At 41.4% G+C, this 19,060-nt stretch overlaps 1 protein-coding gene across 1 annotated transcript in view; it reads left to right on the forward strand.

The window, feature by feature from the left end:
• Nucleotides 1-13,601, forward strand: part of lta4h (leukotriene A4 hydrolase) — a 45,766-nt gene extending 32,165 nt beyond the window's left edge. The window contains exons 11-14 of the mRNA XM_020510250.2: nucleotides 2,746-2,857; nucleotides 10,253-10,397; nucleotides 11,872-11,975; nucleotides 13,518-13,601. Of these exons, the coding sequence (XP_020365839.2) occupies nucleotides 2,746-2,857; nucleotides 10,253-10,397; nucleotides 11,872-11,975; nucleotides 13,518-13,592 (436 nt within the window). The 3' untranslated portion in view covers nucleotides 13,593-13,601. The remainder of the gene's footprint in view (nucleotides 1-2,745; nucleotides 2,858-10,252; nucleotides 10,398-11,871; nucleotides 11,976-13,517) is intronic.
• The last annotated feature ends 5,459 nt before the right edge of the window (nucleotides 13,602-19,060 follow it).

Raw genomic sequence — 19,060 nt, forward strand, 5'->3', positions numbered from 1 at the left:
CATGTCAGTTACTTGCCCTGCCTTATTTTCCAAGAGGAGGTCAAATTTTGCCCCTTCTTCATTAGGGCCTTCTATATATTGATTGAGAAAGTTTTCTTGAAGACCCTTCACAAATTCCTCCCCATCCAAGCCCCTAACACTTTATTTGGAAAGTTAAAATCCTCTACTATTACAACCCTATTGTTCTTACAGCTATCTGTGATCTCCCTACATATTGAAGGGAAGGTACTAAATTGGAGGAGGGCAAAATACATCCGTATTAGGCTAGGGAGATGTTAATTGGGAGGAGCAGTTAACGGGCAAGTCCACATTTGACATATGAGTTGTTTAGATACCTACTGATCAAGAGGTCAGGACTGACATGTTCCAGTAAAGAGGAAGGACAAGGCTGGCAAGGTAAGGGACTCTTGGATTATGAGGGAGGATGTGAATTTAGTCAAGTGAGAAAAAGCATATGTAAAGTTTAGGAAGCTAAAATCAGACAAGGGCCCGTGAGGAATATAAAGGTGACTTGGATCAGAATTGGCTTGCCCATAGAAGGCAAACAGTGGTGGTGGAAGGGTGTTTTCTGGCTGGAAGTCCGTAACCAGAGGGACCTCTGCTGTTTGTGATATATATGTGTATATATATGACTTGGATGAAAATGTAGATGGGTAGGTTAGTAAGTTTGCAGACGATACAAAGATCAGTGGAGTTGTGGAAATGTAGAAGGTTGTCAAAGGATACAGCGGAATATAGATCAGTTGCAGATATGGGCGGAGAAATGGCAGATGGAGTTTAATCCAAGTAAGTGTGAGGTGGAAGATCAATATTAAGGAAAAGTATATAGTTAATGGCAGGACTGTGAACAGCATTGATATACAGAGGGATTTTGGGGTTTAAGTCCATAGCTCTCTGAAAGTGGCCATACGAGTAGCTGGGTAGTAAAGAAGCATATGGCATGCTTGCCTTTATTGGTCGAGGAATTGAGTAAAAGAGTCAGGATGTCATGTTGCAGCTTTATATTCTTTGGTTAGGCCACTCGGAAGAGTATGGTGTTCAATTCTGGTCATCACATTACTGGAAGGATGTGGAGGCTTTGGAGAGGGTACAGAAGAAGATGTTGCCTGGATTAGAGGATATGAGCTATAAGGAGAGGCTAGAAAAACTTGGGTTTCTTCTCTGGAGCAGGGAAGGCTGAGGGGAGATTTGATCAAAGTATAAAATTGGTTTGATTTTATGAGGGAAAGAATGGAGAGGAGCAATGTAAATTAATAAATAATATCACAAATTAAAATCAGAAAAAGGCAAATACGTTGAATCATAACTTTATCAGCATTTACAATAGAGAGAAAAGATAATATACTAGAAATCTCAAGGTAACCAATATTGCATCCAGAATGAGACTTGTTGACGTTAATGTAAGCAAAATCCAGTGATGAAAAATCTTCTCTTTGCTTTTTAAAAGGAGTTGAGTGAAGATATCCTAATTATAATCATCAAAAGTTGTCTTGATTCAGCAACTGTATTTTTATGTTGAAAAAATATATATGTCACCCTGCTTAGGAAAAGTGAGAGGTGTAAACCTGGGAATTTAGACGCCAATTAGTCTCTAATAATTGTTCTTAGGCTAAGTTAATAATAACATAACTGAACACCTTGAAAAGTCTAGGCTAATCACAGAGCCGACATGGCTTTGTGAAGGTATGTAATACCTAACAGATTGAAGTTCTTGAAGAGGTACTTTTGTTTTCATTCATAGGCTTTACTGCCCAGCATCTATTGCTCATTCTGAATTGCTGTTGAGAAGATGTTCTTTTCAACATCTTAAACTGATTTTAAACCACCCCTTAACCTTCTAAATTCTAGAAATCTCTAGCATTTTAAATCTCTTTTTGTAACTTAACTCACTGATTCTACATGTCATTCCGGTACATTATGCTACACTTCCACAAGACCAATTTACCCTTCTTAAGGTATAAGCTGCTCACTGTAACTCCAGATGTAGTCTAAACAAGACTTTTTACAGTGTTCCATTAGTCTTGAATTAATTTCTGTATTGTCCATGACGATTTAATGGACCATCCCCAGACATTTTGAACTGCCGCTGTTACTATCTATTCACCGTATAGAAAGGACTCAGCTCAACAGATCCTGTGTCCAAAGGAGCTTTATTAATATTTCCAATTACATGAGCTTCAACTTCAGGTAACATTCTCTTCTGAGAGACTTTATCTAATGTCTTCTGGTAGCCCATACAAATAACACTGTAGACATTATTCCATTCATTACTTCAGTATGACAAAAACACTCGAACACTCGACAAAAACATCCAGGACAAACATCACCTCCATAAATATTCATTCCCTCACCACCAATGTAGTAGTAGCATTTGTACTATCTACAAGTTGCACTGCAGAAATTAAGCAACATTCTATAAATAGCACCTTCCAAACCTACAACAGCTGCCATCTAGAGGGTCAAGGGCAGCAAATGCATGGGATCATTGCCACTTACAAGCTCCCTTTTAAGCCATTCAGCTTTCTGACTTGTAACTATAATACCATTCATTCACTGTTACTAGGTCAAAATCTGGAACCCCTTCCTGAACAACACTGTGCATGTGCTTACAGTGAATGGATTGTAGCAGTTCAAGAAGACAGCTCACCTCCATTCATAAAACAATTTGTTGACATTTGCTAAAAAATGGATGGTAAGCGCAGCTTTTGAACACACTTGTGGTAAATGAAGATGTATTTCTACTAGGTTAAATGAAGGTCATACAGTGTACTTGGAGCGTATGATCGCCCGTTCCATGTTTGGTGAAAAACACAGGCAATTTGCAGCCATTGGAGGCTGGAAAGGTCTGCTTGAAGCGGTGAGTTAATTAATTGCTGAAGTAACCCATCCAATAATTACAGGATGCTGTATGTGTCGTGGTTAATGCTGTTTCTGATTTATAATATGACTTGTACTTTTAAAAATAGAGACCTTTGGGTTCTTGGTACAATGTTGTACCCTGCTGACCAGAGCACCTTAGTTGCCTCCTCCTTTCTGCCCGTCTCTAGACTCTGGTCTCCTTTGTATCTGTGATTACAACATCTTTCTTACTTTGTTGATTTTTTATGGATTTAGCAGGAGCCGGAACTAGGGTTGAGATTCGGGCTAACCGTTAAGATGTCTGTGCAAGGAATTGGCCTGATATTGGCAGCAGCTGATGAGGATGACATCAAGCATTCCCTGTGACATAAACAGCAGCGGCAATGATCATAACTGCAGCTTGTATTTCTGTAGCATTTGGGCTGTTTCATAAATGTCACAGGGTGCTTCACGGGTTTGTGGGGACAGGACTGAAAAGATTAAGAAACAAGGCTTGTGTCTTAATGTACGGACAATTAGCAATAAAGTGGGTGAAGTAGTTGCAGAAATAGATATAAATATAGTTTATATATAGTTTAATATAGTTGAATTATGGAGAAATAGCTGCACGGTGACTCTGGGTGGGAACTGAAAACCAGTGTTTAGGTAGAACAGATGACGAGGAAAAGGAGGTGGGGTAGCATTGCTGTTTGAAGAGCACATTAACACAATAGTGAGGAAAAATATTAGCTCTGATGGAGTGGAACCTGGGTAGAAGCTTAGAAACACCAATGAGCCGAAAACTATAGTAAGATCACGTAGAAACCTTTAATATTCTAACAGGACTTAGAGAATGTAACTTCAGGAAGGGTGTTCTTGATGACTGAGGAGTCCAGACTAGATGTCCCTCTAAGGATATGAGTATAACATTTAAGACTGATGTGATTTCTTTACCCAGAGAGTGATGAGCTGTTGAATTCTCTACCACAGAAAGCGGTTGAGGCCAAAGTATTGAATGTTTTCAAGAAGGAGTTAAATATAGTTCTTAGCCCTAAAGGAACAAAGGATATGGGGTAAAAGCATGAACAGGGGACTGAGTTGGATGATCATAGGGAATGGCGGAGCAGGCTCAAAGTACTGAATGGCCTATTCCTGTTCCTATTTTCTATGTTTCTGTGTAGTTGAATGAAATTGATGTCAAGCCAAAAGAAGTTGCCTTTTAGGAAAGGTGACCAAAAGCTTTGCTAAAGTGTAACATTTTAAATAGTGTCTTGAAGGCAACGAAAGAGAGAAAGAGGCTAAAACATTTAGGCTTCCACAGCTCTATAACAATGGTGTGACATGCACAAAAGAATGGATGTTAATTGCCAAGCATCCATTGTAACCTGGATCAACATGTTATGTTAACATTCAAAAACTCTATTTTGTTTCTTCAGGTACACCTTTTCTTCCAATGGATGGTGCTATTGCCTTATTTAAATATTTCGGACTTTAAGCTGGTGTAGAATTCTTAAAATTGTCCAATTTTAAACAGAACTTAAAAACTTCTATAACAAGGTGTAGAGCTGGATGAACACAGCAGGCCAAGCAACATCAGAGGAGCAGGAAGGCTGACGTTTCGGGCCTAGACCCTTTTTCAGAAAATCTCTGAAAACCTAAGTGTCATGGTGGAAAGTCGCTGAAGGTTGGTGTGCAGGTGCAGCAGATGGTGAGGAAAGTTAATGGCATGTTAGCCTTCGTAGTGAGAGGATTTGAGTATAGAAGTAGGGATGTCTTGCTGCAGTTGTACAGGGCCTTGGTTAGGCTGCACCTGGAGTTTTGTGTGCAGTTTTGGTCTTCTAGTCTAAGGAAGGACATTCTTCCTATTGAGGGAGTCCAGTGAAGGTTCACCAGAATGATTCTTGGGATGGTAGGACTCACATATGTAGAAAAACTGGATTGACTGGACTTGTACTCACTGGAATTTAGAAGAGTGAAGGGGGGAATCTTGTAGAAATATATAAAATCCAGATGGGACAGGCTAGATGTGGGAAAAATGTTCCTGACGTTCCTGATTTATGGATGATAGTATAAGGTGGGGGTGGAGGTTAGATAGACCTTAGGATTAGGGTAAAAGCTCGGCACAACATCATGGGCCGAAGGGCCTGTACTTTGCTGTACTGTTCTATGTTCTATGTTGGAGAAGTCCGATTTAGGGGTCACAGTGTGAAAATAAGGGGTAAGCCGTTCAGGACTGAGATGAGGAAGAATTTCTTCGCTCAAAGTTGTGAATCTGTGGAATTGTCTACCACAGAAAGCTGTGGAGGCCGGTTCATTGGATATATTCAAGAGGGAGATGGACATGCCCGTTTGGGTAAAGAGATCAAGGTGTGTGGAGAGAAAGTGGGAGTGAAGTACTGGTAAACTGAATGATCAGCTATGATCATATGATGGTGCAGGCTCAAAGGGCTGAATGGCCTACTCCACCTATTTTCTGTGTTTACTTTTTAAGTTCTATGTTGTTCCTCACAGTTTGTAATGCTTCCACATTGTGTTAGCAGCAAACGTGGAAATTGTCATGCCGAGATCTAGATGGTTAACATATATCGGGAAAAGCAAGTGTCCCTATACCTCTGGGTAAATCAAATACAAATGTTCCTCCAGTGTGGTCAGAAATAAGGTTGTGTACTTTGGCAAGAAGAATAGAGGATCAGACTATTACCTAAATGGGAAAGAGTACAGAAATCTGTAACACAGATTTGGCAGTCCTTGTACATAAATCACAAAAAGCTGTCATCCAAGTTTTGCAGGTAGTATGGAAGGCAATTAGAATAAAAGACAGAAATTGCTGGAGAAACTCAGCAGGTCTGGAAGCATCTGTTGGGAGAAAGTCCAGTGACCCTCCTTCAGAGCTGCTGTCAATCCATCGACAATTCTCCCTGTCAATTTTGAACATTTCTTGTGACATTGTTTCTTCCTTTGTCACAATGTAACATCCACATAGGTAGGCAATGGCCTAGTGATGTTATCACTGGACTATTAATCCAGAGACCCAGGTAATGTTCTGGGGACCTGGCTTCAAATCCCATCATGGCAGATGGTGAAATTTGAATTAAGAGTCCAACGATGACCATGAAACCATTGCTAATTGTCAGAAAAACCCATCTGGTTCACTAATATCCTTTAGGGAGGGCAATCTGCCATCCTTACCTGGCCTTACCTACACATGACTCCAGACCCACAGCAATGTGGTTGACTCTCGACTGACCTCTGCGATGGGCAATAAATGCTGGCCATGCCAGTGATGCCCAAGTCCCATGAATTAATTTAAAAAAAGAACTCCTCTGTGTACATTCCCTTTTATAATCTCTAGTTATCACAACTTCTCCTTTTTTACTCCTTATGTCCGAGGAAGAGTTTGGGATGCCCTTTATGTTGACCACCCTTTTTACATCACTGTTCTCTGATGTACTTTTTTACTTCTCTTCTGAACCTTCCTATGGTTCTCAGTTGCATTTCCTTATTGATACTTGTGATAAGCACACTTTTACTACGTTATTTTAACTTCTATCTCTTTTTTTCACCCAATAAGCCCTGGATTTGTTTGCCCTAACTTTTATTTTTGAGGAAATACACCTTGACTGTGCTTGAACTGTTTTCTTTTAGGGTAGCTTATTCATCAGCCACAGATTTTCCCTTTAATCCTTTGTTCCATTCTTGTTGGCCCTTTTCTGTTCTTGCCTCATTGAAGTTAGTTCTCCCCAGGCTAACTATTCTTACTCTGGATTACCTAGATTGTCCTTTTTGATTGTTATCTTAAACCTTACAACATAATAATCATTGTCTCCTAAATGTTCCCCCATTGACACTTGATCCATGTGGTCCATCTCGTTTCCAAGAGCCAGGTCCAATATGCATTCTTTCTTCTTGGACTGGGCATATACAGCTGCAGAAAGTTTTCCTGAACACACTCTAGGAATGTTTGTCCTTTAAGCTACCACAGTCCAGTCTACATTTGGGTAAAGCTCTCCAATATAACTAATATAGTGTTTGCATCTCTCATATTTGACCTCTACGTACTTTCTGTCAATTGATGGTCTGCCACTACATCTTGCAATATAATTGTACCTTTCTTTTCTCAGCTCTGTCCAAATTGCTTCTGTCCACGAACTCTCTGGGACATCCTTATTCTCCAGCACCACAATGCTATCCTTCACTGTTACCACCACCCCTCCTTTCCTTCCTTTCCCATCTTACCTAAATACCTTGTATCAGGAATATTTAACACCTACACCTGCCCTTCCTTGATCCAGCACTGTTGTGTCACTATAATATCATATTTCCACATGGCAATCTGTGCTTGTTATTCCCCAATTTTGTTTACTGTGTCAATTCACATATATGCACAGTAATGCTGATTTAGACTTCATCATTTCACCCCCTTGCTCCAACTCCACCAGTTGACTATACTAGAGCTATGTGTGTCTCCAAATATTTAGTGCACCCTGAGATTCTACTCTAATATTGTCTTTTGATCCCACACCCTTGCTGATTTAGTTTAAAGCCTTCTGAACAGCATCAGCAAAATGCCCCACAAGGAATTCAGTCCAGAGTATGTCTGGGATATTCTATCTCCTACTTCACTGAAAAGCTAAAATTGAGGAAGGTATCTTGTTAAAATATCAATGGAGGTTGAAAGATTAGTCTAGAAAGTAGTCATGATATGGAGACTTTATTTCTCTTGCTAATAGATTCTCAAATCAGTGTGTGTGAGCACCTGCTTGGTATTAAATGGGTTGGTTTTACACCTTGTATTTTTAATTAGATAGGATGTGTAGTTAAGCCTTTCACTAATTACATACCAGGAAGTTATTGGTCTTTACTTCTGCTAGAGATCTAAATTCTGGAGACCTGCTGAGATTTGCATCTTTGACATTTGCTATCAAAGGATCCATTTTCAGCCCCCTACTGTACTCCCTGTACACCTACGACTGTGTTGCCAAATACTGAACGAACGCCATCTACAAGTTTGCTGGTGACACCACCATTGTGGGACAGATATCTAACAATGACAAGTCAAACTACAGAAGGGAGATAGAGGGCATGGTGACGTGGTGCAGTGAAAATAATCTCTCTCTCAATGTCGGCAAGCTAAAGAACTAATCATCAACTTCAGAAAGAAAGAAGAACTCGCCCCCATCTACATCAATGGAACTAAGTTTGAGAGTGAAGAGCATCAAGTTCTTCGGAGTGATGATAACCAACTCCCAGTCCTGGACTTCCCACATAAATGTAACAATCAAGAAGGCACAACAATACCTCCTCTTCCTCAGGCGGATCAGGAAATTTGGTATGTCCATAAGGTCCCTCACTAACTTCTACGGATGCACCATTGAAAGCATACTGTCCGGATGCAGGACCATAAGAAACTGCGGAAGGTGGTGTGTGCAACCCAGAACATCACAGAAGCCAGCTTCCCATCCATGGACTCTATTTACGTGGCTCACTGCTGCAGAAAGGAGGCCAAGATCATCAAAGACCCATTGAACCCTGGTAATGACCTCCTACAACCTCTTCCATCAGGCAGAAGATGCAGAACAAAAACAAAGTTGCTGGAGAAGCTCAGCAGGTCTGGCAGCATCTGTGAAGGAGAAAACAGAGTTAACGTTTCGGGTCCGGTGACCCTTCCTCAGAACTGCTGGTGGCTGGGAAAATGTCAGTTTATATACAGAAAATAGGGAGGTGGGTGAGGTAGGGAGTAAATGATAGGATAGAGCCCAAAGAGAGAGAAAGACAGTTGGACAGACAAAGGAATTGCTAACGATCAGGCTGGGAGGGTGAATAGTTGTTAGTGGGGACTGTTAGTGACTAACAACTGGCAGTGTGTAATTGCAGGCTATGTGATAACAAGGCATGGTGTGTGGGGTAGGGGGCTGGGACATGGGAGAGTTTAGGCCCTAAAATTATTGAATTCAGTATTGAGTTTTGGGGCTGTAGGGTCCCCAAGTGGAAAGTGAGGTGTTGTTCTTCCAGCTTGTGTTGGGCTTCGCTGGAACACTGCAGCAAGCTAGAGACAGAGATGTTGGCCAGGGAGCAGGGTGGTGCGTTGAAGTGGCAGGCAACAGATAGTTCAGGGTCTTTTTTTTTGCGAGCAGAACATAGATGTTCAGCGAAGCAGTCGCCAAGTCTATGCTTCGTTTCCCCAATGTAGAGGAGACCACATTGTGAGCAGCGAATGCAGTAGACTAGATTCTGGAAAGTGCAGGTGAAGTGTTGCTTCACCTGGAAGATGCAGAAGCCTGAACACACACACAAGCAGCTTCAGGAACAGCTTCTTTCCGGCCGCTATCAGACTATTGAATGGACTCTAGCCTTAAATGGTGTAACCTGTATGCCTTGAACCCTGTTTAATCTATACATCCTTTGCTTACTGTGATCTGCCTGTACCACTCGTAAACAAAGCTTTTCACTGTATTTCGGTACATGTGACAATAAATCAATCAATCAGTCAAACTGTGCAGATCTGTAAAGGATTATTCTATCCAGAAATCCACATGCTAATAAAGCTATGAAGGAATGGCCACAAAGGATTTTTTGATCCAGTGAAAACTACTTTCATATACATGTTTTTAAAGTACATTTACTTTATGTTTCACAGCTTCTCTACATTCATCCTGTGTACCTATAATCAGCATTAATTCTAAGTCAATAACCCAGATTTAGTTTTCTGACCTTTACTTCCTATATGTTCAGAAATATTTAGCAGAATTTAATCGGTATCCCACCTGGTCTCCAGAAGTGCTGAAATTTGGAGTTGAATGTTAACTCTGGGCAGATTATCAATTACATGGAAGACCACTGTTTTTATTTACAGATTCCATCTTTTAATCAAAGCAATCGCTTTGCCTTGAAGGCAAGGCAAATTTGTTAACCCGAAGCCTGAATTGTAACAAATATCTTGGGAAGATGGTTGCTCCACCAACAGCAATGTTAGAGGAAAGCCGTTGGTTTGAATAATGTTTGAATGGAATGTGACTATCTTTGATCTTACGCAGCAGCCTTTGAGACCTACGTCAAAAAAAGCACCTTTTCTCAATGTAGCAGTAGGATCACTTACTCTAGGACACTGCAGTTGAAGATTAAAACTGTATGTCAGAAAGGGTTTTCTTTAATACATAATTACATACTTTTTACTTGGAAAAACTTGCATTTTAATAACTATTTTAAACTCATTCATAAACCAACAGAGAGGAAAGTGATATCACAAATTCCCTCATGAAAAAGACTTTCACCCTGACCTCGGAATTGACTTTTGTTTCTCTCTGCAGATGCTGCTTGGTTCGCTAGTTCTATTATTCTCTTTTTATTTCTGATCTCGGTAATAGGTAGTGTCTTTTCAGAAACATATCTAATTTAAATTCATGCTTTTTGTTAGATTGAGACATTTGGTGCTACTAATCTCCTGACCAGTCTGGTCCCCAGGCTGTGTGATACTGACCCTGATGATGCATTTTCATCTGTGCCATATGAAAAGGGATTCGCTTTACTTTATCATTTGGAGGAACAGCTTGGAGGACCAGGTAAATGCTACATTTTGATTTGGTTTATTATTGCCACATGTATCGAGATACAGTTAAAAGTATTGTTTTGCATTCTAACCAGAGAAATCATTCCCTACATAAGTATGTCAGGGTAATAGAACAGAATGCAGAAAATAGTGTTAAGCTACAGAGATGGTGCAGAGAAAGATCAACTCAAATATGAGAGGTCCATTCATAAAGTCTGATAACTGTGGGGAAGAATCTGTTCTTAAATCCGTTAGTACGTGTTTTCAAACTTATGTATCTTCTGCCTGATGGAAGAGGGTGGAAGGGAGTATAACCAGGGTGGGTGGGGTCCTTGATTATATTGGGTGCTTTCCCAAGGCAGCAGAAAGTATAGACAGTGTCAATGGAGGGAAGGCTGGTTTTTGTCATTGACTGGGCTGCTTTCACAACTCTCTATAATTTCCTGTGGTCTTGAGCAAAACAGTTTCCAAACGAAGCTGTGACACATCCAGATTGGTTGCTTTCTGTGATGCAGCTATAAAAATTGGTAAGAGTCATTGTGGACATGGCGAATTTCCTTAGCCTTCTGAGGACGTAGAGTGGTGGTGTGCTTTCTCAATTGTGGTGTCAGTGTGAATGTACCAGGATAGATTGTTGGTGATATTCACTGCTAGGAACTTGAAGCTCTCGACCACCTCCACCTCAGCACCATCGATACAAACAGGTGCGTCCTCCACCCCACTACCTAAAGTCGATGACCAGCCGAGAGATTGTTGACTTTACACCATGCCACTAAGCTGTCTGTCTCATTATTGTTTGAGATGCAAGGCTACTACGCTTCACAGATTTTTTTTTTTTTTTTTTTTCTGGTGTGACATCATTTCCATATCTCAGAATTTGTGAGACCCCCATTTCTACACCTCAGTTTATTTGACCCAGGCTGAAAACTTATGGAACCCTGGTGTTGTTGAAGGGATATCTTGGACTGTTAAAGTGAATTGGGCAGTACTTCTGGAGCAGCAGAGGTGAAAAATGTTGTGTGCCTCCTCCCATCACATCCTCCCTTCAACAAATGCCTCCCACCTCCTTCTCCCTCCTTTCACCAAAATCCTCCATTGACCCCTTCAGCCCCTCACTTTACCAACCTCCCACATTATTCCCTTCCCTTTACCAGCCCCCTCCTTCACCCCCACACCCTTTTCCCATCTCCCTCATGGGGCAGTTGATGAAAATGCAGGAAAAATGAGCACGTACCTTTTCATCTTTTCGAAAAAAGAGTGAGCTTTTTATAGGAGCAACAGAACTGTTAGGATCAGCCCAAGTTCCACTGCAGTCAGTGCTGCTTCAGAGCTTGCAATCCCAAATTCTTGCCCTCCAACTCGACTAGGAGTCATGACCTGCAGTTTGGGAAGCCCTGTACAAAACCAATTATTCAGATTTATAAGTTTTGCTTTGAAAGCCTGTGGATTTGTTAAACTGAAGAATTTTTTTTTGATCTTGATGCTAGATATCTTCATGGGGTTCCTCAAAGCTTATATTCAAACATTTGCCTACAGCAGTGTAACCACGGAGGACTGGAAGAAATGCCTGTATACATATTTTAGTGATAAAGTGAGTGCGTTTAGATCAATAATGTAATAATATTTGATTTAGTCATTGTTTTAATTTGGGCCTTCTTGCATCTCGTCAATAATCCCAGTAAAATATGTATCTGAATTTTTCAGTTTATAGATGCAAGTCTTGAGATTTGTTTTGTAGTTTTCGCTGTTAATTTCATATATGTATACACGTGCTTAAAAGAAAACAGTGGTGCCTCAGGTAATATGTTGGGTTCCATTTGTCCGTCTTCCGCAAAGTAGCTTTGCACCATGGAATGGTCCAAGCTACGTCATAATGACAGAATAACCTACCCAAGTTTAACTTAACAAAATTGCTGTCATAGAAACTACCTGACCATCTTAAATGCAGCATCTCTAGCTAATATTTTTAAATGTAGAAAATAAAGCAGGAGTAGACTTTTAAGTCCTTGAGCTTGCTTTGCCATTCACTCTGATCATGGATGAACATCCAACTCAGTCCCTTGTTCCTGCTTTCTTCTCATTCCCTTTAATTCCTTTAACCCTAAGAACTATATCTAATTCCTCCTTGAAGCATGTGGCAGAGAATTCAATAGCGTCACCACTGGCTGGGTGTTGAAATTTCTCCTCATCTAAATATAATATATTTAGATTGTTAGAAAGCATTTGATAAGCTACTACATGTTAAGCTGCTGAAGATAAGAGCCCATGAATGTTGTGTATTAGCATAGATAGAGGATTGCTAACTAATCAAAGACAGAGTTGGGATAAGGGAACCATTTTCAGGATTGGAACCTGTAACTCGTGGGATGCTACAGAATCTGTGCTGGGGCTACCATCATTTACAATATATATTGACGACTTGGATGAGGAAAGTTAATGGAATAAAGGCAAGTTTGCAAATGATGCAAAAATAGGTGGGAAAGCAAGTAGTGAGGACATCATCTACAGAGGGATTTTGACAGGTTAAGTGAGTGGGCAGATGGAATATTATGTGGAAAATGTGAGGTTATGCACTTTGTCAGGAAGAATAGAAGAATGTTATTTAAATGGAGAGAGACTGTAGAAAGCCATAGTAGAGGTATTTGGCAGTCCTTGACCATAAACCTCAAAACGTTAGTATACATTTCAGTAGTTAACAGGGAAGGCAAATTGAGTGTTGGCCTTGTTTCAAAGGGAATGGCATATAAAAATAGGGGAGGCCTTACTAAAAAGAGGATTCTATCTTTAACATGTGCTTGGGAGTTCAGCACCTTCAGAAATCTAGCAAGTGGAAAATGAGAAGAGCTGGATCCACTAGCTAAGTGCCTTTACAGCACAACTTATGGGCCAGGAGGAGGCATTGTTTTCTTACTGCCAAGCAGCATAACATGTGAACGTGCCCCAACTTCTTGAACCTTCCATAACGCACTGCCAAGCACTGTTCTCTCTTGAACCCTTCAGCCACCATCTCTTACTCTCACATCAAATCCTTCCCACTCCAATCCTGAAAGAGAAGCAGGTGGATATTTGTTTTACATTGAACAATAAACATGTTTTGCAGCACTATTTCATTGAAATATTTAATTTTCACTAGACTGAGATTTTGAATAAAGTTGACTGGAATACCTGGTTCCATTCTCCTGGAATTCCACCATTCACACCACAGTGAGTCTCTTCTTCCTTATTTCAGTATGATTTCTGAAGTTAAGCCATGGCATGCAAATGGGTTAACAGTTCTAAAACTGAGTGGAATTTCAGCATTTAATCACAACTATATTCACTTAATATTATAGAACATATGTGAATAATCATGGAAAAAGGCTAGCACTTTGTTTACAAAATGGAAAGATGGTTCACACCAAAAACAATTCAAAATTCTATAATTTGTCAAATTTTAAAATTTCCTACATTAAATTGAAAACCTTTGATCACTGAATTTAAGAAATCATTTTAGAAATTACTGAGCCAATTTAAACAAATATACTCTTGCATGTTGAAGTTTACACAGTAAAATGGTGCATGCTGCTGAGGTCCTCTCTACCTGAGGGTGAAACTTCCATTTTATATGATTTGCAGGTTCATTTGTCATTTTCACTTCATTTTGATTATGGCCATCTTGATCAAAAGTAGCTTGGTGTTCTGAGGAAGGAAACTCAAAACATAATTTGACTTGTCTTTGATCCCCCACTAACCCACAGTTCCTTTTGAGATGTGTGTTGTGAATATAGTGTAATCAGCAGCATGTCACCTCAACAATTTTAAACTGAAGTTTGGGGTGATTTTTCACTAAATTGCACTAATAATTTCTACTGTAATTTTTGGCAATAAGGACAACTGCATATCCTTCATCGTCAACTGCCTTGCTTATCTTTTATTTAAATTGGTCAGATTTTATGGAGTTGGGGTGCTGGACTGCTTTCTTGGGAATCCCTGTCCTGAAAATATCAGACAAACTGAAACCATATTTGCATGTGCTTGTGTTGCTAGTATAGATATAGAATCTCTGTAGTGTGGAAACAGGCCATTCGGTCCAATGAGTCCACACCGAACCTCCAAAGAGCATCCCATCCAGACTCATCCCCCTACCCTTTCCCTGTAACCCTGCATTTCCCAAGGCCAACACACCTAACCTACTCATCCCTGAGCACTATGGGCAATTTAGCATGGCCAGTCCACCTAACCTGCACATCTTTGGACTATGAGAGGAAACCGGAGTACCTGGCGGAAACCCACAAGACATGGGGGGAACGTGGAAACTCCACACAGACAGTCGCCTAAGGTGGAATCGAATCTGGGTCCATGGCTCTGAGGCTGCAGCAATGCTAACCACTGAGCCACCATGCCGCCAATTTAAATGGTTTTTGGCAAAAAAAAACGTTCTGTTCACCTTTATAAACTAAATCTGTGCTCTTTCCTCCAAATTACTTCAAAATTAAACATTATCTAATTATCCGTTCCCTTAAATTCATTCGCTTCTCAAGATGTGGTCCTAGTGTAAAATGCACAACTAAAAGGCTGTGCTGTTTGCTTACTTTGGAAAATTTCTGCATATTGTCTCTGAGATCTGAAAATCAGAATTATTCAATGACCAGAACGACTTCTGTTGACGTTGTTACTGATGGAACCTATCACCATAGGTGCAAAATTACACAATTCAAATTTCATTTAAACAAATATACTCTTACATGTTGAAGTGTACATAGTAAAATGGTGCATGCTGCTGAGGTCCCCTCTACCTGAGGGGTGAAACTTCCATTTTATATGATTTGCAGGTTCATTTGTCATTTTCACTTCATTTTGATTATGGCCATCTTGATCAGAGGTAGCTTGGTGATCTCAGGGTGGAATTTGTCAAATGTGTTGAAGAAAGTTTCCTAAATCAATATGTAGAGGGCCCTACTCGGGAGGGTGTAACACTGGACCGCCTCTTCGGAAACGAGATCGGGCAAGTGACTGAAGTGTAATTTGGAGAGCATTTTGGGTCCAGTGACCATAACACTCTTAATTTTAACAGTTACGTAAAAAGATAGGACAAGCCTACAGGTTAAGATGCTAAACTGGAGCAGGGCCAATTTTGGGGCCATTAGGCAGGATCTAGCAGAGGTCGATTGACTGAGTCTATTTGAAGAGAAAGGAACAACTGGCAAATGGGAGGCTTTTATAAGTGTGATATCAAGAGTCCAGGGACAGTATGTCCCCGTTAGGGTAAAGGGAAAAGCTGGCAGGTTTAGGGATCCCTGGCTGACGAGGGGTATTGAGGCTTAAAAGAAGAAGGCATACATTGGGTTTAAGCTATTGGGCTCAAGTGAATCCCTAGATGACTATAAAAATGTAGGAGCACCCTCAAGAGGGAAATCAGAAGAGCAAAAAGAGGGTATGAGGTTGATCTGGTAGGTAAGGTTAAAGATAATCCCAAGAGATTTTATAGCTATATTAATAGTAAAAGAATGGCTAAGGAGAGAATAGGTCCCCTTAAAGATCAGCATGTGTAGAGCCACAGGAGATGGAGGAGATTTTTAATGAATATTTCTCCTTCGTGTTTACTAAAGAAAGAATCATGGATGCTAAGCAAATAAGGGAAACAAGTGGGGCTGTTTTGGACCGCATACACATTACCAGAGAGGAGGTGTTTGCAGCCTTAAAGTACATTAAGGTGGATAAATCCCCTGGGCCTGATCAAGTGCATCCTCGGATGTTGTGGGAAGCTAGGGAAGAAATTGCAGAGGTTTTTGCTTCATCTTTAGCCACTGGTGAAGTTCCGGAAGACTGGAAGGTGCCTAATGTTGTTCCATTGTTTAAGAAAGGTAGCAAAGACAAGCCAGGGAACTACAGGCCAGTGAGCCTGACATCAGTGGTAGGCAAGTTATTACAGAGGATACTAAGGGACATGATCAACCAATATTTGAATAGTCAAGGTCTGATTAGAGATAGCAGCATGGATTTATCTCAGGAAATCATGTCTGAAAAATCTGAGTTTTTCAAAGAGGTAACCAAGAGGGTGGACGGGGGTAGGGCTGTGGATGTTGTCTATATGGATTTTAGTAAGGCCTTTGACAAGATCCCACACGACAGACTACTCATGAAAATTAGGTCCCATGGGATCCAGAGAAAGCTAGCTAATTGGATTCAAAGGGTCTAGGCCCGAAACGTCAGCCTTCCTGCTCCTCTGATGCTGCTTGGCCTGCTGTGTTCATCCAGCTCTACACCTTGTTATCTCTTAATTGGATTCAAAATTGGCTCGATGGTAGGAAGCAGAGGGTGATGGTTGAAGGTTGTTTCTCAGACTGGAGGCCTGTGACTAGTGGTGTGCCACAGGGGTCGGTGCTGGGACGTTTGTTATTTGTTATTTACGTAAATGATCTGGATGTGAATGTACAAGGCATGATTATTAAGTTTGTGGATGAAACAAAATTAGGCGCTATCGTTGATAGCGAGGAAGGCTATCAAAGATTAGAGGGATCTTGATCAGATGGGGAATTGGGCTGAGGATTGGCAAATGCAATTCAATACAGATAAGGTGTATTGAATACCTTGTATTTTGGAAAGTCAAACCAAGGTAGGATTTATACATTATATTTATACTTCGATTCCAGCCTTGGGCGACTGTCTGTGTGGAGTTTGCACATTCTCCCTGTGTCTGCGTGGGTTTCCTCCCACAGTCCAAAGATGTGCAGGGTAGGTGGATTGGTCATGCTAAATTGCCCATAGTGTCCAGGGATGTTTAGGTTAGGTGGGTTAGACATGGGAAATTAGGGGAATGGGTCTGGGTGAGGTGCTGTTTGGAGAGGCAGTGTGGACTTGTTGGGCCAAATGGCCTGTTTCCACATTGTAGGGATTCTATAATCTATGATATACAGTAAATGGTGAAGTCCTGAGGAGTGTTGTGGAACGGAGGGACCTAGGAATACAAGTACATAGTTCGTTGAAAGTGGCGTCCCAGGTGGACGGGGTGGTGAAGAAGGCATTTAGCATGCTGGCTTTTATCGGTCAAGGCATTGAGTATATGAGTTGGAGCGTTATATTACAGTTGAATTAGTTGTTGGTGAAGCTGCACTTGGAGTATTGTGTACAGTTTTGGTCACCCTGTTATAGGAAAAGCATAGTTAAACTGGAAAGTGTGCAAAGAAGATTTACAAGGATGTTGCCAGGACTAGTAGGCCTGAGTTATAGGGAGACGTTGGCCAGGATAGGACTTTATTCCTTGGAACGTTGGAGAATGAGGGTTGACCTTATTGAGGTGTATAAAATCATGAGGGGCATAGATAGGCTGAATGCATATAGTCTTTTTCCCAGGGATTGGGAATTGAAAACTAGAGGTCATTGGTTTAAGGTGAGAGGGGATAGATTTAAGAAGGACCTGAGGGGTAACGTCTTCACGCAGAGAGTGGTGCGTATATGGAATGAGCTGCCAGAGAAAGTGGTTGAAGCAGGTACAGTGGCAACATTTATATAACATTTGGATAGGTAGATGGATGAAAGGGTTTACAGGAATATGGACCAAATGTGGGCAGTTGGAACAAGCTGAATGGGCACCATTCTCAGCATGGACCAGTTTGGTCCAAAGGGCCTGTTTCCATGCTGTATTACTCTATGATTCTATGACTTTAAGCACTACTTATAAACTCGTATTATGAAAAGGGCCCAAAGTTGAGCTGATGATAGCATTCAAGGAGCAAGAAAGTCAACGTTTCGGGCCGAAACACTCAGTCAGAACTGGAGAGGGGGAAGAGAGCACAGATGTAAATAGAGCAAGGGGAGGTGTGGCTGGGGGAATGGTAAGGGGTCATTGTGGTAGGAAGATGGACAGGTTGGGTCAAGTCAGGGAGGCAAGGAGGAAGGGGTGGTCTGGACATGGGATAAGTGAAGGCCAAGGATGGACATGTCGCCAGGGGGAGTGGGAGGAGGAAGTAAAATGGATGGCAACCGGAAGGTCAGGTTTGTTGGCGCTTGCAGAGCGCAGTCTCCCCGATATAGAGGAGACCACATTGGGAGCAACAGATACAATAGATCAGGTTGGATGAAGTGCAGGTGAATCTCTGCTGGTTCTGGCAGGATTGTTTGGGCCCTGGACGGAGGTGAGAGGGGACATGTAAGGACAGGTATTGCACCTCTGGTGGTTGCAGGGAAAGGTACTGGGTGTGATGGAGGGGTTGGTAGGAAGTGTTGAGCTGACGAGGGAGTCACGGAATGAACGGTCCCTGCGGAAAGCGGACGGGGTAGGGAAGGGAAACATCTTTTTGGTGGTGGGGTTTGATTGTAGATGTTGGAAATATCAGGCTGATGCATTGGATTTGGAATTTGGTGGGGTAGTACGTGAGGACTGAGGGGATTCTATCCTTATTGTTGATGGGGGTGGGATTTGAGGGTAGACGCAGATTCGGGGACTGGTTCGCGGAACATCTGCACTCTGCACGCGCTGACCAACCCGACCTTCCTGTTGCCACCCACTTGAATTCTCCCTCCCACTCCCCTGACGACACGTCCATCCTTGACCACCTCCACCTCCAGAGTGAGGCCAAATGTAAACTGGAGGAACAACACCTGATATTTCACCTTGGGAATTTACAGCCCAGTGGCCTCAATATTGACTTCACCAGCATCAAAATCCCTCCACCCCGAGCCTTATCCCATGTCCAT

The sequence above is a fragment of the Rhincodon typus genome, chromosome 22 (assembly GCF_021869965.1).
Source record: "Rhincodon typus isolate 14 chromosome 22, sRhiTyp1.1, whole genome shotgun sequence".
Lineage (NCBI taxonomy): Eukaryota > Metazoa > Chordata > Chondrichthyes > Orectolobiformes > Rhincodontidae > Rhincodon > Rhincodon typus.